This window comes from Crocuta crocuta, unplaced genomic scaffold (assembly GCF_008692635.1).
Source record: "Crocuta crocuta isolate KB4526 unplaced genomic scaffold, BGI_CrCroc_1.0 scaffold228, whole genome shotgun sequence".
Taxonomy (NCBI): Eukaryota; Metazoa; Chordata; class Mammalia; order Carnivora; family Hyaenidae; genus Crocuta; species Crocuta crocuta.
The window spans coordinates 2,522,484-2,547,436 of NW_027532820.1; the positions used below are offsets into that span (position 1 = coordinate 2,522,484).

The following is a 24,953-nucleotide window of genomic DNA, read 5'->3' on the forward strand; positions in this document are numbered from 1 at the left end:
TCTCCAAAAAAAAAAAAAAATTAAAAAAAAAAAAAAAAAGAATTAACCAAGTAAAGAAATGCACTTATGAGCCACGTGGGTGGCTCAGTTGGTTGAGGGTCTGACTAGATTTCAGCTCAGGTCATGAACTCAAGGTCATGGGATCGAGCCCTGACTCCCGCTCTGTGCTGGGGGTGGAGCCGGCTTAAGATTCTCTCTCTCCCCCTGCTCCTCCCCTGCTTATGTGGGAGTATGTGCAAATGCAAGGAAGAAGGAAGGAAGGAAGGAAGGAGGGAGGGAGGGAGGGAGGGAAGGAAGGAAGGAAGGAAGGAAGGAAGGAAGGAAGGAAGGAAGGAAGGAAGGAAGAAGGAAAGAAATGCACTTGTGAAACAGAGTTGTCTTATAAGCAGCCAGAGAAGCTCACACAGTACACCTTCAAACTGTACCCCAGGTGGGTTGTGCTACAAAGTGCCAAAAAAATATAAAATCTTTCTAGACTGTATTCTGCCATGTCTTCTGATCATTTTCACTCTCCATTCTAGGAGCAGCCATGTGAGACAATCACACAAGTGTGATTTGCTATGACAACTTTCTCCCTACAGGAACCACAGGGAAAAGGTGTCTCAGTGTTGTTAACACTTTCTCTAGGTATCTTTTCTACATTCTATGGCATACACACTTCTAGGTACACTACAGAATCAAAAATATCACTTGTGCCTTGAAGGCAGGCCCACATTTCATCTATTGAATTTCATCCTACTTCAAAACCAGAACAATGTTTGGTATACAACAGGTACTTAGTAAGTATGTGCTGCATGAATAAGCTACAAATTTGAGAAAATGACAAATTCAATAAAACACATTATAGACTTTGCTCCCAAAGAAATTTACTCATAAATAATGAGCATTTAAAACATGAATTAGTAGGGGTGCCTGGGTGGCTCAGTCGGTTAAGCGTCCGACTTCAGCTCAGGTCATGATCTCACGGTTCGTGGGTTCGAGCCCCGCGTCAGAGCCTGGAGCCTGCTTCAGATTCTGTGTCTCCCTCTCTCTCTGCCCCTTCCCTGCTCACTGTCTCTCTCTCTCTCAGAAATAAATAAAACATTTAAAACATGAATTAGTAATATATATGTTTTTTTAAATTACCTAATGACTCAAAGTTCACTAAAATTTCATGCTTGGGAGAGGATAAATACCTCCCTACATCAAGCTTTTGAATACCGACAGCCCAAAGCTCAGATGCCCTTCCCCTGGTGAGGAGGGGGAAGAAAGTCCAGCCTGTCACAGTTTCTGTCCCTTGGTTCTCAAAAAAAAAAAAAAAAAGAAAAGAAAAGAAAAGAAAAAAGAAAGAAAGAAAGAAAAGCCATGGAGAAGTAAGACCAACTGGTAATTTTATGAATGCATGGTACAAACATTTCATTCTTACCACTTTAGTCTTTTGAGAAATTCTACTTGATATTTAGAGACAATATCATTACCTAAAGTCACAAGTGTTAAGAAGAGATTAATAAATGATTGTTTAAATACTAAAACAACAATAAATCATTTACACAGAGACTACTGCCAATCCTCAATCCCCAGGCATCTAATAAGCTTAGTTTTAGCACAAAAAGATTAAAACAATTTGTTCATGTTTATACCATCTTTTCAAACTGGTTCTTGTTGGTAAAAAATGATAATGACCAAAATACTTAATGAACCAATTTGTAAATCTGCTCTACAACAACACGAGTCTCTAAGATGACAAAGCCTTCTACTTTTTAATAAATACTTATACTTAATACATATTAATATTATTAAAATATAAGTTAATGGTCATTGACACATTTAAATATAGTATTAAATTAGACGCAGCTAAGCTGATTACTTATTAAATCAGACCTAGCTAAGTTAATTAATGCTAAACGGATCTTTCTGAAAGGGCAGTGAGTCATGGGATATTTAATTTTACATACCCCAGTTGTTTGGGGACTTTTTTCCTTGGTTTCTTCTCCTTTTCCCCTTCCTCTTTCCTCTTTCGCTTCTTCATCTCAATATCATCTTCTTTTATTTTGGGAATCTGCAAATGATAAAAGAAAGTTATCACTTAACAAAGTATCAGTGCTTTACTCTTTGGTGTTAGCAATCCAGCATCCAGGGCAGTGTTTTTTCCTCCAAGTTCAGTGTGGATGAGAAGTGTTTGTTAAAAATGCAGACTCTTGCAGTCTATGAGCACTACTTGTTTTTGTTTTTGAGCAGTGCCTGGTTAAAAAAAATTTTTTTTTAATCAATTTATTTTTGAGAGAGAGACAGAATGCAAGCAGGGGAGGCACAGAGAGAGAGGGAAGCACAGAAACCGAAGCAGGCTCCTGGCCCTGAGCTGTCAGCACAGAGTCCAACTGGACCTCAAACTCACAAGCTGAAATCATGACCTGAGCTGAAGTGGGACGCTTAACAAACTGAGCCACCCAGGCGCCCCTATGCTGCCTGATTTTTAACAAACATTCTCGTGATTCTGGTACAATTAAGTGTCTGGATCACACTTCAAGAAACACCTAAGGACACTCTATTCACTTCCTAATCTATATATATTATATAGAATTAGTCATCTCAGGAAACCTAATGTCTAATCCAAGTCTTAACTTATCCCAGAAACTTACCCTTATCCCCAAAACAGTAGATTATTAGACCACATATGGAGAGAGAAGTCTTAAAAGAAAATACAATTCTACTATGATGTAAATATCAATTTCCCTGTATCTACATAATTTTACTCTAAAGCAGGTAAATAACTACAGATTCATAAAACAAAGGTTAACATTTTACTTTTCCTTATATTCTCAAGTAAATTAAAAAAGTATACCATATTAATTGAATAGTCACTACTGTTGCAGTGTTGGATAAACTCACTTTGGGTGGCTTGTGCTTTTGGTTGTCTGTGATATCTTCTTCTTCAGTATCTGAAGCTTGGCGAAACTGCAGGGTGCCAGTGTTGATGTAAAAGCCTCCATATTTTGTCGTTAGAGAAGCAGGAACTAATTCATCATACTATATTTAAAATAAAATGTTTCAGATACATCCCATTATTAATTCTACAAATATATCAAAGATATTCAGTCACTATGTCAGCATCCTTCCTTAAATCCTAACTACAAAAAATGACTGCAATGAGGATGTTTGTGGAATAAATTTAGAAAAAGTTAGTATCTAGGATAAAAATGAGCCCAAAGTACTCAGTATATATGAAGAAAGGAAATTCTGGAATAATGAGGCAAATTCTAAATATATCTATCATCTGTTGAGAAAAATTTAAGGATCACTGCTACTATACTTAATGACAAGTTTTTTTCCAAACCTTTATTTATTTTTTAAGTGATCTCTACCCCCAACGTGGGGCTCGAACTCACCACCCAGAGATCAAGAGTCATTACGCTCGGGAAACCTGGGTAGCTCAGTCAGTTGCGCGTCCGACTTCGGCTCAAGTCATGATCTCGCAGTCTGTGGGTTCAAGCTGCAAGTCGGGCTCTGTGCTGACAGCTCAGAGCCTGGAGCCTACCTCTGATTCTGTATCTCCCTCTCTCTCTGTCCCTTCCTGCGTGCTCTCTCTCTCTCTCAAAAATAAATGAACATTAAAAAAAAAAAAAAAAAAGAGTTATATGCTCTACTGACTGAGCCAGCCAGGTGTCCCAAAGACAAATGATTCTGATAACAAATTGAAACAAGTTAAAACAGATGACTAAATGTCCAGAAAAGGAAAAAATTTCATATCCTACCATATCTGTATATAATTTTATTCATAAGATTACAAAGAATAACAAAGTTATTTCTTCCGTCTTAGCTCTTTTTTTAAAAAAATTTTTTTACTGTTTTATTTTATTTTTGAGAGAGAGACAGAGACAGAGAGACAGACCATGAACGGGGAGGGGAGAGAAAGGGAGGGAGACACAGAAACTGAAGCAGGCTCCAGGCTCTGAGCTGTCAGCACAGAGCCAGACGAAGGGCTTGAACGTATGAACCGTGAGATCATGACCTGAGCCAAAGTCGGACGCTTAACCGACTGAGCCACCCAAGCACCCTGCTCTAAGCTTTTAAATAAAGAAAACTGAAGTCTTTAACACAAAAAATAGCATATGTGTTTAAAAAGGCAACAGAAAAATAACTGCCCAGTTCAGTAAGCATATACTATAATGAGCCAGGTACTTTGCCTGGATCAAGAGAGGCAAATTGTCTAAATTAGATTGAAGGTCTGACCTAAATAACACTTAAGCTGATGTCCTGTAAGCTTGGATTTTTAAAGTTTATCATTTCTCACTTGATGAAAATGGGAAAAAGCAAACATTAAATGAAGGTCAATCTTGACCAAATGATGGAGTCCACAGAGGTTGAGAAAAAAGGAGCTACTTATCTAACAGAAGCAAGATACCTGCTACCTGAGGTCCCCAGAGCTTTACTTTATATGTTCTTCATATTTATATTTTTTAGAAAGGCAGATTTTAAGCAAATCCTTTGCCATGGACAAGGAATACAGAGAATGTACTAGTTACTGTAAGAATATTAAAGCTACATGCAAAAGTTTTGCTTTTAACCTGTATCCCTTTAAAGTAAACGGTAAATAGAAAAAGAATTTCCAGTTTAATAATACTGAGTCAAAAAAAGGAATGAATTCTTTTCCTGTTGCTTCACTTGATGAGCTACTATAAAGATCTATGGGTAAGACCTTCAGAAAGGGTCCAGTATATCTGTAAGCAAAGAAGTGAAGAATAAGAATTAAAAGTGAAATGACTCTGTAGTAACTGTTTTGGAAATGTGCATATCTGTACTTTTTGCTAACACTGCTTTCTAATTTACAATGCTTCTTCATATAAATTATTTCACTTGGTCCTCCTGATACCTCTGTGAGGCAAAAAAGACATTTTATAAGTGAAAACCGAATTCAGAGAGGATAGGAACCCCCAGAAACTTTATAAGCCTATGGTAGAAGCTCTGGCTATATCCCGAACTATCGACTACATCATGCAGTTTCTGTGATGGGAAACACATTCATCACGTTACAGAGCAACATGGGTGTGTTCACTATCTGTGTGTGACAGTGTTTACCAAGCTCTCCCTATTGGAACACACTACAGGAGAACAAGCTCTTTATGCATATTTAATTTAGCTGTCCAAGTAGAATGTGTTAGGAGGTAATGGAACGCTGAACTTGAGAATCAGAGGCCTGGATTTAGATCCTTTGCCAATGACAAGCAATTGTGACCCAGAGGAAATCACTAAACATGGATACCTTGAGGCTGTCTAACAGCGACAACATCACTTACTTCACAAAGTTCTAGTGAAATTCAAAAGAGACAAACTAAATAAAAATGTTATTCATGCCTCGTATTATTATTTATTAGTAAATAAAGAAAAACATTTTCTTTCAGTCTTTACAAAATGTGGCAGCATAAGTTCGACTAAAAATAATCTTTAAAAGCATTTATTTTCAGGTATTTATAGTAATAAGAGGTACATGATTCTGAAAATTAATTAGAACCAGATTGTTTTCTCTATCAAATAATTACAAACAGTGAAAGCTTACAATCGATGAAAAGAACAGAAAATCATTTGGTTGGATAATAATTGTCTTATGTCTGAAGTATCTCATAAATAGAACCCAATAATCTGTTAAGAAGAACAACACAACATTATTTTACGACTCAATAAACAACCTGTATTCTAGTTTAATTGCCTCTTACTGAACAGGAACCTACCTTGTCCTCTAATGTCAGCAACTAATTACATGTTTTTGTACAACTTATACATACAAAACTTACCCTTATTTATTAAGGCAGTACTTTCCAAATTTTCTTCACCACAGCCAAGTGGGAAATATGTTACACATCAAGTCGCATTGCGTGTGCGCACACACACGCACACGCACACACACACACACACACACCTCACATCATCTACTATGATTTACTATGATAGCTCCTATTCTATTCTACTTCATTTTTGTTAAGAATGCTGGCCACACTCTCTAAATTGATATGTAATCCAATTATGGGTTGCAAAAGTCAGTCTGAAAAACATCCTATTCAAATATTCTGACAATAGCACAGAAAACTGAGCAATGCTAAAAGATTTACTTAGAAATGTTTACAAACTGAGTCGAGTCTAGAATCTAGGAATTATGACTTGTATTTCAAATCAAGGTCAAGACTCTTAAAAACATCCCATGCCCTAAACTACAAAAAGGTTTGTCAACCTTTCTGGTGACAAGAAGGCTTCTCTACTCCAAAAGGCATTGTCCATATTTACTCCTCTAGAACAGGCTGCCCGGTGTGGTAAACCGGCTTATGTTAGCGCACGGAAACAACTCAGGGTATCCAGTACGCCTCCTGCTGGAACTTCTATCATCCTCCTACCACTACATGCCTGTCATCATCATCTATACAACCAAGCACTGGAGTAACACGAAAAAGAAATACTAATTTGTGGGTAGTACTACAATGATAACCTCTGTGTCACTTTCTGTGTATTCTAAGTAATCACTGCACAATGCAGAGGATACCATAAGTCCAGGGTTTATTTAGATTTCTCTAGTGCACTGAAAAGAACATAAGGACATATACCTTACCTACCCCCAAACACAATATGCCTTCATGCATTTGCTATGTGATCAATGGATTGCTATAGTCCTTAAATGCTCTCCTAAATTCCTCATTTTATAAAAGAAAGAGGATTCCAGGGGAAAAGCTGTAAGGCTTGGAACAAAACAGATGGGGGATAAAGGCTGGCATTCAATCACTACCACTGTAGTAAGGCTTGACAGCAATGAAAAAATGAAGTACATTTTAAAGATGTCTGCCAGATTAACTTCAACCCAGCAGCTCCAATCTTCAAGTTCATATGGTTCTTATCTGGAAGCCATTTGAAATTACACCTGCCCAAGTCTGGGAATATCAATACAAATTCAAGATGTAAATACCCTTAATGAATAAATCCCACTGCTAGAAATTTATCCTATACATACATTTGCACTCTCTAATTATCTTATATAGTTACTCAAGAACACAAAGATAAACGTACACAGATGCTCAGCTGTTCATAAGCACAAAGAAGTGGAACAATTTAGATGAACATCAATAGGGGATTAGTTAGTAAAAACAAAATACTGAACTATTTTAGTAACTTTATCCTTGACTTCTATCCCAAACAAAGAATTGCTGCTATATTAAAGATACATTACTCACAGCCTCTGAGTTATCAATAAATGGATCTGTCTCATCATAGCCAAAGCCTATATCAATTAAATCTTGTAGCCGATCCTTCCGGTGTTTACGGGGTTTCCCACCCTGCAAAGAACAGATATGTTAGACTGATATCAGTACTCATGCCGTTTCCATAAACTTAAAAAATACCTGTCAGAAGATTTCTAAATAGTTTCTGTAGATAATTCCTCCTCCAAGAGGTTGAACTGAAATCCCCCCAACACTTTGAATATAAGTGGTGCTGAGGGACTTGCTCCCAAGGAATAAAGTATGAAAGTGAGGGGACAAATTAACTTTATAATGAAAACCTGGCCATCATGACCTCAGCCAGGTGATCAAGTTCAACATCAACATGGTAAGTCATGTTGACAGCACATACCCTTGATATGATATGATAAAAATGGCACCTCTGTGGTCTTCTCTCAAAAGCCTGTAACCCAGCTATAGGTTAACTGTGAGGAAAACACCAAACAAACTAATCATGAGAAAAAACATCAGGCAAACTAAATTAACAAACATTCTACAAATAGCTGTCCAGTATTCCTCAGAGCTATGAAGGTAAAACAAGGGAAAATCTGAAAAACTGTCAGAGTTTAGATGAGTCTAAGGAGACATAATGACTACATATGATGCAGTATCCTGGATGGGATCCTAGTGCCTAAAAAAAGGCACTAGGGGAAAACTAATAAAATCTGAATAAAATGGAGCTTAATTAATAGTAATATAGCACAGTTGGTTTGTTAGCTGTAACAAATCCACTGTACAGATATCATCGATCATAATATGTCATAGGAGAGAGTGGGTGAGAACTATATGGGAAGCCTCTGTATTATCTTTGCAACTTTTCTGTAAATCCAAACTACTCTTACGATTATTTTTTTAAACGCCACAGGATTACACACATTGGACATACAGGAAAATGAAACATGAGTGCATGCAAAAACTGGCGAGTGTGAATAAGGACTGAAGTCTAGTTAATTGTATTGTGCCAAGGTCAATCTTCTAGTCTTGATTACTAAGTTATTTAAGATATTACCACTGGGAGAAATTGGGTGATTGGTACAAGGAACCTCTCTGTTCTGTGTGTGCAACTTCATGTGAGTCTACAATCTCTTTAAATAAAAAGTGCTTTAGGGGCACCTGGCTGGCTCAGTCAGTACAGTGAATGACTCTTGTTTGGGTTTTCTTTGTTGTTTTATTTGAGAGACAGAGAGGGAGAGAGAATCTGAAGCGACGTCTGTGCTGACAGCAGTGAACCCGGTGTGGGGCTTTAACTTAAGAACCGCAAGATCATGACCTGAGCCCAAGTCAGTTGCTCAACCAGCTAAGCCACCCAGGAGCCCAGAGCGTGTGACTCTTAATCTCTGGGTTGTGAGTTCGAGCCCCACTTTAGGTATAGAGATTATGTAAATTGACAAAAAAAAAAAAAAAAACACAATTTTTTTCTTAAAAGAAAAAAAGTTTTTTAAAAAGTAAAACAACAAAATAAAAAGAACCAGTTAGTATACATTCCATTATTCATGTCATACTTTCAGGAGACTTTTACCTGGTTGATTACAGTTACAAAGAACACATTCTAACCGGGGTATAAATGGTACATGTATGCTAAAAGGAATAGATAAGCTTATTTTAAGTTAAGTAGACAGGAAACCTATTATTATTGTGGCACTACTAAAACAGTGGTTAGTCTCCAAGACTCATTTTAGATGTTCAACCATACTCACTCAAATTTAACTGTACTTTCTAAGTATCATCGTCACACCTCTGTGACCCCTGATTTTTTTGGTGAAGTGGGTCATGGACGAGAAGATGCTAACAAAGAGGAGAGAAAACACTAAGTGGTAAGGATTCTGCCTCCCATGCCATCACTGAGCCAGAGGAAGTCTTTCACCTCCTTAGGTAAGTTTATTCTTTGGTATTTCATTATTTTTGGTGCAACTGTAAATGAGATCGTTTTCTTAGTTTCTCTTCATGCTGCTTCGTTAGTAGTATATAGAAATGCAATGGATTTCTATAAATTGATTTTGTATCCTGAGACCTTACTCTGAAAACTAGAAAACGCTGATGAAAGAAAGTGAAGACGACACAAATAGGAAAGATATGCCACGCTCATAGACTGGAAGAACAAATATTGTTAAAATGTCCATCCTACCCAAAGCAATCTACAGATTTAACACAATACCTATCAAAATACCAAAAGCATGTTTCACAGAATTACAGCAAACAATCCTAAAATTTGTATGGAACTGAAAGGGCAAAACAATCTTGAAAAAGAAAAACAAAGCCGGAGGTATCACAATCCCAGATTTCAAGGTACACTACAAAGCTGTTCTAATCAAAACAGTATGGTACTGGCACAAAAACAGACATATAGATCGATGGAACAGGATAGAAAGCCCAGGAAAAAAACCCACAATTATATGATCAATAATCTTCAACAAAGGAGGCAAGAATATGCAGTGGCAAAAAATATCTTCAACAAATGGTACTGGGAAAACTGGACAGTAATATGTAGAAGAATAAAACTGGACCACTTTCTTACACCATACACAAAAATAAACTCAAAATGAATTAAAGACCTATATGTGAGACCTGAAACCTTAAAATCCTAGAAGAGAGCACAGGCAGTAGTAGGTCTCTGACACTGACCATAACAGCATTTTTCTAGATCTGTCTCCTGAGGCAAGGGCGACAAAAGCAACAATAAACTATTGGTACTACATCAAAATTAAAAACTTCTGCACAGCCAAAGACATAATCAACAAAACAAAAAACCACCTAATGAATGGGAGAAGATATTTGCAAATATCTATCTGATAAGAGGTTAGTATCCAAAATGCATAAAAAACTTATACAATTCAACACCAAAAAAAATAAATAACAATAAATAATCAAATTAAAAAATAGGCAGATGACACAAATAGACATTTCTCCAAAGAAGACATCTAGATGGCCAACAGACACAAGAAAAGATGCTCAACATCACTCATCATCAGGGAAATGCATACCAAAATCACAATGAGATATCACCTCATGCCTGTCAGAATGGCTAATATCAAAACACAAGAAACAACAGTGCTGGTGAGGGTGTAGAGAAAAAAGAACCCTTGTGTGCTACTGGTGGGAATGCAAACTGGTGCAGCCCCTGTGGAAAAGAGCACGTGGCTTACTCAAAAACTTAAAAATAGAATTACCATGTGACCCAGCAGTTCCACTACTGAGTATTTACCTGAAGAACATGAAAACATTAATTCAGAAAGAGTTATGCACCCCTATGTCTACTGCAGCACTATTTACAAAAGCTCAATTTAGGACGCAGTCCAAGTGTCCACTGATAGATGAATGGATAAAGAAGATATAGAGTGAGTGTATGTGTCCGCATATGCACATACATATGCACACATATGCTGGGATATTATTCACCCATAAAAAAGAATGAAATCTTGCCATTTTCAACCACATGGATGGATCTAGAGAGTATAATGCTAAGTAATATAAGCCAGAGAAAAACAAATACCATATGATTTTACTCATATGTGTAATTTAAGAAACAAAACAAATGAACAAATGGGAAAAAAAAAAAAGAGAGAGAGAGAAACCAAAAAACAGACTCTTAACTCTAGAGAACAAACTGATGGTAACCAGAGGGAAGGAGGGTGGGGGATGCGTGAAAGAGGTGAAGGGGACTAAGCGAACACTTATCTTGATGAGCCCTGAGTAATATATAGAATTGCTGAATCACTATATTGTACGCCAAAGACCAATATAACACCATGTTAACTATACTGGAATTAAAATTTAAAAATTAAATTAAAAATAAATAAAGTTATAGGAGTTAAAAATCGATACACCAGGAATATAAGAATAAACATAAGTCAATAACAATGTTCAGAAACCTATCCTAGTAGGTAAGAATTTAACAGGAGAAAGGCGGCATTACAACTCAATGGAGAGGAATTAATAAATCAAGCAAATGGAATTAAAGATACTAATTTCACCTATCAAATATAAACTGGCAAAATGGAGAAGAAACAAGACCACTAAAGCACTGCTGGTAACAGTACACCATGAAACTCTTCTGGAAAGCATTCTGAAAGCATCTGCCAAAAATTCTGCCATCCTCTTGCATTTCCTTCTTTTTGCTTCTTTATTTTCTAAACTTTCTATAAAGTATTAATGTCATAATGGAAATATACTAAAATAATTTTTAAAACTCTTTACCTGATTTGACCTAATAATTCTACGTAAGATTATTTCAAACCACTCCTTAGATTCAAGAATATCTGTTACACTATAGAAAGTAACATGTTGGAGTGCCTGTCTGGCTCAGTAGGGAGAGCATGCAGCTCTTAATCTCGGGGTCATGAGTTCGAGCCTCATGCTGGTTGTACAGACTACTTAATGTTAATACATTTTAAAAAATTCTTAAAGTAATACGTTAAATGTCAGGAAGAATTTTAGAAAAAAAAATTATTTATTTTTGAGACAGAGAAAGTGAGCAAGGGAAGGGCAGAGAGAGAGGGAGAGAGTGAATCCTAAGCAGGCTCCACACTGTCAGCACAGAACCCAATGCAGGACTCAAATTCATGAACTGTGAGATCATTACCTGAACCAAAATCCACAGTCAGATGCTTAAGCGACCGAACCACCCAGGTGCCCTCAGAAAGAATTTAAAAGTAGGAAAAGTCCTGTCCTGAGTAAGTGCCAGCCTTCATGGATTGTATAGTATTGTAGACAGGAGAAAGATTAAACAAATAATTACAGTAATAATAAAAAGGAAAATATAGGTGGTTCCAGACTTTTCTAACAGACGTCTTAATCAAGGCTTTCCTTAGATATTTAGGCCCAGACAATGTGAGTGGAAGCCACTGAAAGGGTTAGAACAGGGAAGTGACCAGACAAGAATAGTGCTGAACAAAATCACTCCTGTTCTGGTGGGGAATGAACAAAGATAGGGAGGAGATCAGTTAGGAAGGGAAAAAATGCAGAGATTTGCAAGAAAGTCCTAAGTTACTGGGGACATAAAATATATAAGCAGCAATCATGATGATGATGATGATGATGATGACAGCGACGAAGATGACTATAGCTATCACTCACTGAGTACTAACTTTGCATTGGCACCTATTCTAAGTGTAACCATCTATTATTTCATATTTGACAAATGGGAAAAGCTAAAGCTTGGAAAGGGCAAATAACTTGCCTAAGATCACACAGAAAGTAACTGAGCCAAACTTCAAACTCATGATTATCTGACTCCGAAGTGCCATTTTATTACAAGTTCTCTAAGAGAAGTTACTGAATATACGGGGTCATTTTCCTACGTGGAGACACCTTAAACTCAATACCAGAAACTGAAACCAGTGTCCTTGCTGTCAGTCACCTCCAAATTAGCTTCTCCCACTTGACACTCCCATTTTATTTATTCTATTTTTCTGCCTCAAAACGTCACTGTTATCTAACATTAAAAAGACTGATGATACCAAATGTTAACAAGGATGTGGAGCTACTAAAATTCTCCTACATGGCTGATACAAAATGAAGAGCCATTCTGAAAAATAGTTGACGGTTTCTTGTAATGTTAAACATACACTTCCCATATGACCTAACAATCCCACTCTTATTATTTAGTCAAAAAAAGTGAAAACATATGTTCACCCAAAGAGCTGTATGCTAATGTTCAGAACACCTTTATTCACAGAAGCCAAGCACTATGGATTACTATGCAGCAATACAAGAGAAAGAACTGCTGATAACATGCAGCACATGGATGAATTTCAAAAACTAAGTGAAAGGGGCCAGACACAAAAGACTGAGATTCCCATTTACATGAAACTCTAAAAACCGCAAAATAAAAACAAATAAAAAACCTATACTGACACGAAGTAGGTCTGAGAATGCCAGGGGCCAGGATTGAAGAGAGGACTATTTGTAAAGAGGTAAGAGGTTAATATTCTGGGTTCTGGGGAGATGAAACTGTTGTATGTCACGATTGTGGTAGTGGTTACACGACTGTGTGTCTGTCAAAACCACCAAATTGTACAATTTAAATGAATGAATTATATGTGCTTATCTTTCAGAAGTGGTATTTTTAGAACCACTCATTATTATTTCTACTTCAACTCTCCCCACAAACCTTTGTTCACATGATTTTTCACATCTACAACTTCCTTTCTATTCCACCTGCCATTGCTATAATGTTGGCTACTATTTTTCACTTAAATGTAGTGAATGCCTTAATTAGCCTCTATTCCCTCATTTATCCTAAGTTATCCCGCCTAATATCATCCAACTAATACTTCTAAAATACCATTTCATAACATTCCTCTGCTCAAAATGCTTCAGAAGCATCCTATTCTAAAATAAATCTAAAACCCTTAATAAGGCATTAAATACATTTAAACTATGTTTCCAACTTTTTCTTAAAATTTTCCAACTTAAACACTTTGATTCACTCCATCTATCTATCCATTCTCCTCCTAAACACAATGAAGCTTATCTTTCTTCTGTTTTCCCCTTATTGGGAATAATCTCTTACTCCTCTCTGAACTTCCCCCACCCTTCCACCTAGTAAGTCTTAAACCTCTCCTCCTTGATGCTTTCTACTTAAAATCAAAATGATCTTTTTCTATTTTCCTAACATTTTTTATCTAGGAACAGCTAGCTGCCTCTAAGATTTACCCAGGGAAAACTAAAAAAACAAATAGGTTCTATTGGAATGGGCACAATTACACATAACTTCTGCATAACTAGTACAAATAACTTCTGCAAAACTAGAGAGATTTAGCAACATTTTAATCTAATCAAGCTGATCAGTAGTTACTACAGGAAGGTGTAACTGTTGTAACTTGTACACGACTGTACACGTATAAAGGCTTCTCCAAGCATCCTATCAATTATAGCATCATAACAATAATAAAGGTATAAATTACATATACTATGACACATCCATTCAATGCTAATGGCCATTAAAAAAATTTTTTTTGTTTATTTATTTTTGAGAGAGAAAGAATACGAGCAAGGGAGGGGCAGAGAGAGAGGGAGACAGAGAATCTGAAGCAGGCTCCAAGCTGTCAGCACAGAGGCCAACGTGGGGCTCAAATCCACGAACCATGAGATGGTGACCTGAGCCGAAGTTGGACACTTAATGGACTGAGCCACGCAGGTGCCCCACTAACAGCCATTTTAAAACCACGTGGAAGAGAAATATTTAATAATATAGAAGGCAACAAAGGCAGTTTACCAAATGTTATGTACAGTTCAGGCTAGTCATAGAAAAGATAATATTCACTAAGCATTTAAAAGTTTTCAGCCTCAACTGATAATTGTGGAGATAACATTAAAATAACAAGATCCTGCTTTTTTTTAAGCAAGATCTTTTAAAATTCTCAAACAGTAGGATCTCATTTATGAAAAACACAATACAGCAATATATGTCTACAGATGTATGTAAAAAGCTCAAAGAATCACAACAAGCAGATAACCATGGCCCTTACAATGGGGAGGGGATATAATTGGAGGCAGTGGTGAAGGAAGATTTTGATTTAAAATATACTGTTTGAATTTTTCCCCCTTTGGTAGGAACTAGAAAACCTGCTGGATGAATTCTCGAAGAGCTGTAACACTTTGAATTTGTTTTTAATAACAGAAATGTATTCATGTGTTATTTAGATGATGAAAAATAATTTTCTTAAGTGCAACAGAGTATATTTCTAAGCATACAGAGTTTTTAAAAGCCCCAAAAGGGCTCCAGCTATTAACAGTGGTTATGCTTGGCTATGGGATTATAGATGATTAGGTGATTTTTTACTTTCTTCCCTTTGTTTATTTGTATTTCTGTATTCTTCTGCAGTGAACAAAATCTTTGAAATATGTAAATGCTTACATAAACACACCTCTAGGATAAGAAACTCAGTGATTACCTCTGGGGAGGGAACTGGTTAGCTGGGAGTCAGGAGTAGGAGGGAGATTTACTTTACATCATATTCCCTTTGTATCTTTTGAGTTTTTGTCAAGTAATGTACTACCTATTCAATAATTTTTTTTTTCTTCATCTGGCCCACCAAACGTTCAGTACCATTTGGGTTTTCACTCCTTAAATGGTTCTGCTTCCTAGTCCCACTGCAGGGGAAAGAGCTTTGGACAACCTGTATTTAACACTGTCATGCCCGAGTAGCTGTTTCTTAAATCCCTCCCCAACAACCAGGGTTTTAATAGTCTCTTCTCTACCTATCAACGGCCTTCTGCCAAAGCATTTACCGTCAGGCACATCCCAGCTCCTTCCTTCAGCACAGAGGCCCCCCCAGTACAGTTTTCTGGCCTCAATTTCCTTTTCCTCATCTCCCGGTCTTCCTGGAAACATTTCTCCCTTGGCTTGCCCTCTGCCTCACCTCCTCTTTTCTATTCTCCACCCTCTAGTTCTCTGACTCCCCAATTATGCTCAAGTCCAGGGATATGCAAATGGTATAAACTGGAACCAAATACTAGACAGTTGCCAAAAAGACAATTCACAAATATTAAAATTTTACCTAAAGGAAATCAAGATAGATTGGCAAAGGATTATATTACAGGCCTGACCAGGCCTGTTTTTTTTGTTTGTTTTGTTAATTTTTTAAATGTTTTTTAAAATTTATTTCTGAGAGAGAGAAGCACAGTGTGAGCAGGGGAGGGTCAGAGAGAGAGGGAGACACAGAATCTGAAACAGGCTCCAGGCTCTGAGCTGTCAGCACAGAGCCTGATGCAAGGCTCAAACCCACGAACTGTGAGATCATGACCTTAGCCGAAGTCAGACGCTTAACCAACTGAGCCACCCAGGTGCCCCATGACTAGGCCTGTTTTGAACTGGTCTCTTTTCCAGGAGCCTTAGCAAGGATCCTCCCTGCAGCAGAATCAAAGTCTTATTTGACAAATTCTCTAGACCTGTGCAGTTGTTAATGTTATACAGTTTACACAATAAGTGCATCTTATAAAAATACAATTATTTTCTTTCTTTTTTTTTTTTTAAAATTTTTTTTTTTTTTTTAATGTTTTATTTATTTTTAGGAGAGAGAGAGAGAGAGACAGCGTGAGCAGGGGAGGGTCAGAGAGAGAGGGAGTCACAGGCTGAAACAGGCTCCAGGCTCTGAGCTGGCAGTCAGCACAGAGCCTGACGCGGGGCTCGAACCCACGAACTGCGAGATCATGACCCAAGCGAAAGTCGGACGCTTAACCGACTAAGCCACCCAGGCGCCCCAAAAATACAATTATTTTCCAAATTAAAAAAATAATTTTTGAGTTTTGCTACATCTAAAATGTAGAACCCCCTTTAAATCTATTCCCTTAGGGCAGTATTTTACTATGACTCAGAAGAAAATGACTTACTGAATCATTAGTACCTGTTTAACCTGACAATCAGTATTTCAAGCCAATGCTGTTTGACTATACTATAACACTAAGCTGGAAAACAAATAAACAAAATGTTCTTAGTACAGGATCCCACCCCGTCACCTCCCTGACAATTAACTCCAGGTAATAAGCAATCTTTAACTAATTCACTGATCACCTATAAAAGAGTAAGCATGACAGTGAATGCTATGAAAAGTCTTTCTTTTAAATGTTTATTTATTTATTTTGAGAGAGAAGGGGAGAAAGAACACACCATCAAGTGAGGGGCAGGGGAGTGGGGAGGGGAGGGGGGAGAGAGAGAGAGAGAGAGAGAATATTCCAAGCAGCCTCCATACTTCCATACTGCCAGCACAGAGCCTAATGTGGGGCTTGAACTTAACAAACTATGAGATCATGACCTAAGCTGAAATCAAGAGCCAGACACAACCAAGCGAGTCATCCAGGCGCAGTCTTACAACTGAGAACATATTTCTCCTGGTCACCAAGCTTCCCTATTTGTCCCAGCCTGGTTACAACCTTATCCTTCTCCACTTCCGTTGATTTCCTTAACCCACCAATAGAAAAGAGTAGAAATTTAAGTCAGTGGAAATACAGCCAAGAGTGGACTTAACAGCACAGATATAATACACACAGATTTCTTGAATCAGCATTTAGGATATAGGGCCTTCCTTCCAAATACCCTAAAACTGCTCATTCTCCTTCTCTAATGGTTTGAGGAGGTTGTAGAGAATTTGTCTAGCTCAAAAGGTCAAGGAACTGAAAAGGCAGGTCATGGCAAGTGATTACAATTGGTAACTGCAATAAAGAAAACTATTATTTAAGAATTCTTCCTTGTCTAGTATTTAAGAATCCGCCAACCTCATGCCTAGGTGGCTCAGTAGGTTGAGCATCCGACTTCAGCTCAGGTCATGGTCTCACGGTTCCAGCCCCGCAATGGGCTCTGTGCTGACAACTCAGGGCCTGGAGCCTGTTTTGGATCCTGTGTCTCTGTCCCTCTCAGCCCCTCCCATGCTCATGCTCGCTCTCGCGCGGGCGCTCTCTCTCTCTCTCAAAAGTAAATAAACACTAAAAAAAAAAGAAAAAAGAAAAGAATTCCCCAATTTTCTCTCTCTCTCTCTCTTTCAAAAGTAAAAACACACACAAAAAAGAAAAAAAGAAAAGAATTCCCCAACCTCGGTTTGCTTTATGTTTTATTACACACGTAGTAGCATACTATAGTTGGTCTACAGAACCTAAATACACTGGTAATTGTACATCATAAGGATCATTTATTTTGTGGTATATGAACACATTTATCCAAACTGCTTTACCCCAAACCCTACCATATTGATCTTCAGGGACCAGACCTAACAGAATGCTGAAACAGAGGAAAAACAGCCAAGGGAACTCCCAAGGACACTGTAACCTCTCAAGTGTGGATGATTATCAAATAATATAAGTAAATGATAAGATTCTTAAACCTCCCAGAAAGAGCGCATAAATGTTTTCTAACATCCACTTGTATTCATCTTATATTTGAGGACACTTTTTAAACAATTTATAATTATTTTAAGTATAAAAGTATATTTCCTTTTCACTGAATTGAGTAGTATTTACTGGGAAGAGGTCACTCATTGGAAATTGTATGGTTATTCCAAATATTGCCATTCTCTTACTGTACCATTAATACAATAGCCAAATTGTGGAAGTAACCCAAGTGTCCGCTGATACATGAATGGATAAAGAAGATATGGGATATATGTACAATGGAATATCACTCAGCCATAAAAAATGAAATCTTGCCAGCTGGGACAACATGGATGGAGCTAGAGAGTATAATGCTAAGGGAAATAAGAGAGAGAAAGACATGATTTCACTCAGATGTGGAATTTAAGAAACAAAACAAATGAACAAAGGGGAAAAAGAGGCAAACCAACAAACAAGACTCTTAACAATACAGAACAAACAGATGGCTACCAAAGGGGAGATAGGCAGGAGGATGTGTGAAACAGATGAAGGGGATTAAGAGTACATGTAACATAGGGCACCTGGGTGACACGGTCATTTGAGTGTCTGACTCCTGATTTCCACTCAGGTCATGATCCCAGGGTTGTGGGACCAAGCCCCGCATTGGGCTCTGCCCACAGACCACATGGGGAACCTGCTTGGGATTCAGAGGGAGCTCTCTGCCCCTCCCTACTCATGCTCTCAAAATAAATAAACTTAAAAAAAATAATAAAACAGTACCCTTATTATGATGAGCACTGGGTAATACATGTAAGTGTTAAATCATTATATTGTAAACCTGAAACTAATATAATACTGTAAGTTAACTATATTGGAATTAAAATAAAATTTAGAAAAAAAGATCTTGCCATTCTTTAAAACATATCAGGACAAAATTTTATTTCTTTTCTTTTCTCTTATTTATTTATTTATTNTTAAAAACCGTATTAATTCCATTTGATCAACTGATTTCATTTTTCAACTGCTTTATTTATAAGTTTGCTGAGAATTACTTTTATACCATCAAATCTACCTTTATCCTCCCTTTTTAAAATTTTTTTAAAATGTTTTATTTATTTTTGAGAGAGAGAGAGACAGCATGAGCAGGGGAGGGTCAGAGAGACAGGGAGACACAGAATTAGAAGCAGGCTCCAGGCTCCGAGCTGTCAGCACAGAGCCCGACACAGGGCTGGAACCCATCAACCGTGAGATCATGACCTGAGCCGAAGTCAGACGCTTAACCCATTGAGCCACCCAGGTGCCCCTCTTCATCCTCCCTTTTAAAATACATATGAAGCCACCAAGGCTCTGAGAGTACAAAATCACAGAGTTAAGTATCAAATGTGGTATTCAAAATCTATATGGTAGAGTAAATGAATTTTAAAGTCATAATGTAATTTCAGAAATGCTAATAAATGTTTGGCAGAATACAGGTCTTCCTATTCAGTCATTCAGATTCAAATAGCTGAGCAGCTGAGCCCCTGCTAGGCACCAAATATTATGCTAAGCACTTTCATTTAGATTATTGAATTTATATCCAATTCTAGGATACCATGATCTTTCAAGATGGCTAGAGTAACAGAGTGAGAAAAACCACTAAAAGAAATCTTCCAACCACCACTGTTTATCCTATGCCCTAGAATGCTCAGAGAACAAGCCTACACCCATCAAAGCAAACTGCATTCACTGATCTAGAGTGTATACAGCTTCAGGAAAAACATATGCAATTTAGAAACCATCTAAAAGCTGAGTTGTAAATTCAGGATATTCAAGAAACTAGGACATTTAGCCTAAACATTGGGAGTTTTAAAACTGGGAATGAGGAGGGGAACACAGCCTCTTTAAACTGTATCCTGCCAACAAGAAAAATTTGGAACCTACAGAGTAGTACAAGTATCAAAAGTTGGCCTTAGCTATTTAATAAGATTTATGTACAACACCCAATTTAGTACATTCTAAGTAACATTAAGTACTGAACAGTTACATTGCTCTTTTCCCAAGAAAACATGTAGCAATTGATGCTGAACACACTGTTACAATACCTAAAAAGTAACAGGACACAGGCCATAAAAAACAGGACAGAATAGAGGGGAAAAAACAAACCATCTGAAACAGGGTTCTATGTTTACAATTTTATATGTCCCATGATTTCTATTACTGCTTTTCAACTACTAAAACTGTCTCCATCCTCCTCCCTCAGGCACCGGCTGCGAGACAAAGGACACATCCCCAACTCCACAGCTGTCCCTCCTTCTCCCTCAGGCGGCAGCCGGCTCCACTCCGCACAGCTCCTCTCCAGCACGAGCAATAGCTACACGTACTCCAGAACCACAAGCCCACAAACTTGCCTCTCAGCCCTCCAACAAACCTCTCAATTTGTCACTAACGTTACTTCTAGACCCAACACTCCAGGCATCTTATGTTTCCCCCAGCGTCATGCAAACCCCCAACAGACAACCTGCTCAGTTCTCTGAAACTTCCTGGAAATGCATTCTCCTGCACAATGGAAGCGGCATGCCCTCCCACCTGTACCACCAACCACCCAGCTCACAGAAGGCAAGGGGCAGATACGAAAGTTGATGAGCTGAGAAGTTAAAGAAAGTAGAAAAAAAGAAATAGTGAAGCAAGTATACCAAAGTCTCCGAATAGGCCTTGAGAGCTGGATATGCCCCACTGATGTATTGTTTCGTTTAGTAGGTGTTTTAATTAGAAGCCAATATTTAAAAGTAAGAAATATTAGGGGAAAAGTCACACGTCAGCCTTTTGAGAAATGTAGAGATGTGACAATCCTAAGCCCAAGTCCCTGCAAAGTAAGAAGGGCCAGAGCTGACAGCAGCTATCCCCTGTTTCAGACAACCCCCCACCTTTACTGTTCACCGGGCCTGCTTCGCTGGTGGATCAGTGAGCAGCTGAATTTGCTACAGGACACTAAAGGAACTACTGGACAGTAAACTATAGTCAATAAAGATCTCAGTGACTGTTTAAGAGTGATCTTTTTGAGAGTCTTGGACTACAACATACCTCCTCCCAGTTCACTGTGGCCCAATGATTTTCTTAAAGGGTTCCAAATACTTTGCTGTGGTCTTTAAGAAGACCATAATAATTAATAATCTGTAAATAGTGATTGAAGGACCAAAAATAAAGGCCATTTGGAATAGAATCCCTGAACTAAAAGATCAAAATCAGTAGGGTAGTCAAATAATAGAGGTTAATACATGTTTATGTTAAAAACAATTTTATGACATGTACAATAAGACAGAGCAGTCCACAAGAGTGCTATGTTTAAATAGTATTTTCTATTTAGATAGCACTTGAAATATTTCCAACATTAAAAATCTATTTTCTCATTTGATGTTGACAAAACCCCTGTGCTCTAAATATAAAGTTGGCTAGGCAGCTCTTGTTTTCCCCTAACAGTAAAAGCCACGAGCCTTCACTAAGGTCATCTAGTTAACATGGCAAAGACAGGATCAGAATCCAGCCGTGTTAACTCACAAGCCTGTGCTCCTTCCGCTACAATACGCTGCTGCTATTGCCTCTTATCCACTCAATATCCTATGATGGGCAGAAAAGTTATTCCAGGGATTACAGAGAAATGTGGTCTGACAGGAGACTGGAAGTATTCATTCAATGACTCTGCACCAAGGTCTCCAAAATTCCTTACAATTTCAAGAAAAGAACTGGCCCTTCTACTCACTTCCAGATCCCCAGAGTCACTCAATTCCATAGATGCTGCGTGGTACTTGATTTGTGTGTCTATGTCTTGTCTTCCCAATCATTGTGAAAGTTTCTCCAGGAGAAAGCAACTATCATGCCCCTTTGTATGTCCAGTGTAAATCCTCAAATACTTTATTATTTATACACAAAATTTAACAAAAAAGTTCCTTTCTCGTTCTAAAAAACAAAGAGCTAGAAGTAACCTTCAGTGATTTTCAGAAATAATGACAAGGACATCTAAATTATATGAAAGAAACAAGAGTAAGATAGCTAGATTTATGTTTTATAAACCTCAAAATTAAGTACTGTTTTGTCACCAAAAAAATTTTTTCTTAAGGAAATTTAACCTTAGGGGGTTAACATTTTGTAATATTTTACATATACTATTTACGTTCTTTCACTTGAAATATAAATATACATATAACATATGCATAAATATACATACAGACATCTGAATTTGCTAATCCTCAATACCAAAAACAATCTTTGCTGTTTGTTTATTTTTTAATTTTTTTAACACTTATGTTAATTTTTAATTTAAAAAAATTTTTTAACAGTTATTTTTCAGAGAGAAAGTATATGAGCAGGGCAGGGGCAGAAAGAGAGGGAGACACGGAATCCAAAGCATGCTCCAGGCTCTGAGCTGTCAGCACAGAGCCTGACGCAGGGCTCAAACTCACATCTGTGAGATCATGACCTGAGCCAAAATTCAGCGCTTAACTGACTGAGCCACCCAGGTGCCCAAAATCTTTGCTGTTTTGAAATGATCTTTTGTGACAGCCCAGAGCCTAGAGATGGATAAAGAATCTTCTCTCATCACTTTTAACCTGATGATTTTCTTAATTAAAAGGATCCAAATAATTTGTTAATACATACATATTTAACACCCATAATACTCATGGCACATAAAGCTCTAATGAAGCAGTACATTTTAAATCTCAACTTAGAAAGGAAATAAGAAAGTAGCCAAAATAAAAGTCTAGAGAAGAAATATAGCCCATTAATTTGAATTATAACAGGAGTAACATTTTATCCCTGCACAATTACAGTGCCTTGGTATAGCCCAGTTATTTGGAACTTAATTTTATACATCGACCAACTTCTTCAGAATATTGGTTTTTCCATGGCAAGCCATGGCAAGTACTATCCAAGGGCTCTCCGATAAGATTTAATGCTAACTCTGAGGCAGTACATCACACACTGAGTCACATTACTTACAGGATCATATGCTAGGAACTTTTCCCATTTGCATAGGGCAATTCTAATTCTTAGTTTTATAACCTAAGAAAAATAGGCCCTCCAAAGGAGTGTTGTAGGAATGGAAACTGGTATACTCGTAATTTAGAAACTGGTAATTTGGTTAATATATACCCAAACTAAATAAACTAAATAAATCCATACATCTTTTGACCTAAAAATCCCACTTCTAAGAATCTGTCCAATAGATAAACTGGCAACTCTTGAAATGCCACACTACTAAGTAATTTACTGTAGCACTATTTACAAGAGCAAATTTTTGGAAACAATTTAAATTGTTTGGGGACTGGTTAAATAAACTGTGATATGTCCATACAATGGAATATCATGCAGCCCTTAAAAAAAAAAAAAGACACAGAGATAGAGATAAGAAAGCTCTCTTTGTACTCATATGAAAAAAATCTCCAAGTTAGAGTAAATGAAAAAGCAAAGAACAAAACTGTATATTCTGTAATATGTGTAAAAAGAGATGTGGGGGTAATAAATATATATATATATACACATATACATACAGAGATATACATAAAATACCTCTGAAGGTACCCCCCCAAAGCATTATGTGCCTCTAGGAAGTGAGATTATGTGGGTGAACAACAAAATGAAAGATTTTTCACTCTATAATTTTTGAGTTCTGAACCATGTAAATACATTGCCTGGTTAAAACATTAAATTTAACTAATGTATCAACTTGTTTAAAAAAAAAAAAAAAAGCCATAGGGGGTCCCCAGGTGGCTCAGTCAGTTGAGTGTCTGACTCTTGATTTTGGTTCAGGTCATGATCCCAGGATGTGGGATCAAGCCCAGCATGGAGCCTGCTTAGGATTCTCTCTCTCCTCTCTCTCTCTCCTTATGCTCCTCTCCCCTGCTAACACGCTCTCTCTCAAAAAAACAAAACAAAACAAAACAAGCCGTAGGGGCAACTGGCTGGCACAGTCAGTAAAGCATGTGACTCTTGATCTCAGGGTCATGAGTTCAAGTCCTACTTTGGGTGCAGAGATTACTTAAAAATAAAAATCAAGCCATAGTATGTCAGGATATATGAGAAAACTGTGTTTTCATTGAACAATTTAAGTAACAACTTTTGCTATTCTTTCATTCAAAACACCCACCAGTCCATCCCCAAATTATCCTATAATTACAGAATATAAAGCTAGAAGGAGCTTTGAAAAATCTTCAAAGAAAGAAAACGGTGGCCCAAAAAGGTTAAATAACCTGACCAAAGGACAATTTTTAGGTGGCAAAGTATGGCCTACAACCCGACACCCATCCCAAAGTACTCTCATATATCCCCCACCCCAAGGGGATTCTCCACTAGCACAAGGAGCCTCCTGGTGTCACGCAAGACCCTAGCTGCATCTGGATAACATGAATGACAGGCCTAGTACCACCTGACCTCCCATCTCGGTGACACAGCTTTCAGTGCTTACACAGGAACCAGAAGGGGTCTTGCTTTTCATGAGTTATGTTTTAGCAAAATGCCATGAAGAAAGGCCATGGGATAAACTTGGGGAGGGGAGAGGGCTTTCCTACAAACCCAGTTACTAGAAAACTTAAGGAAAATGTCAAGCAACTTCACCATCAGGTAACTAGAATTTATTTTTATGTTAAACCAAATACCAATCTATTCATGGTGCAGAATATAAAATGTACATGAATATTTCAGGTGAATAAGAGACTTTCAAAGCAATTTCATGCTGCTTCTGTTTGATTCTAAGTCCCGGGGCCTACAAGCACACACATTCATTCTCTTAAACTCTAAAGAGGCATGAAGACTTGGGAATTAAAGTGGCCTTATCAGTGGCAGTGGGAAGTCAAAGGATCAGAGCGAGACAGACCTGGATATACAGCTTAGTTCCTGCCATGGTGTGATCTTGAGCTCAGAGCCTCAGTTTCTTCATGTGTA

General features: G+C 37.6%; 1 protein-coding gene across 1 annotated transcript in view; it reads right to left on the bottom strand.

Annotated features, from left to right (window-relative positions):
* The window catches only part of UBN2 (ubinuclein 2), a 67,738-nt gene that overhangs the window by 36,575 nt on the left and 6,210 nt on the right, over positions 1-24,953 (bottom strand). The window contains exons 3-5 of the mRNA XM_077781079.1: positions 7,191-7,292; positions 2,869-3,006; positions 1,935-2,038 (exon numbers count right to left, since the gene is read on the bottom strand). Coding sequence (XP_077637205.1) covers positions 1,935-2,038; positions 2,869-3,006; positions 7,191-7,292 — 344 coding nt within the window. The remainder of the gene's footprint in view (positions 1-1,934; positions 2,039-2,868; positions 3,007-7,190; positions 7,293-24,953) is intronic.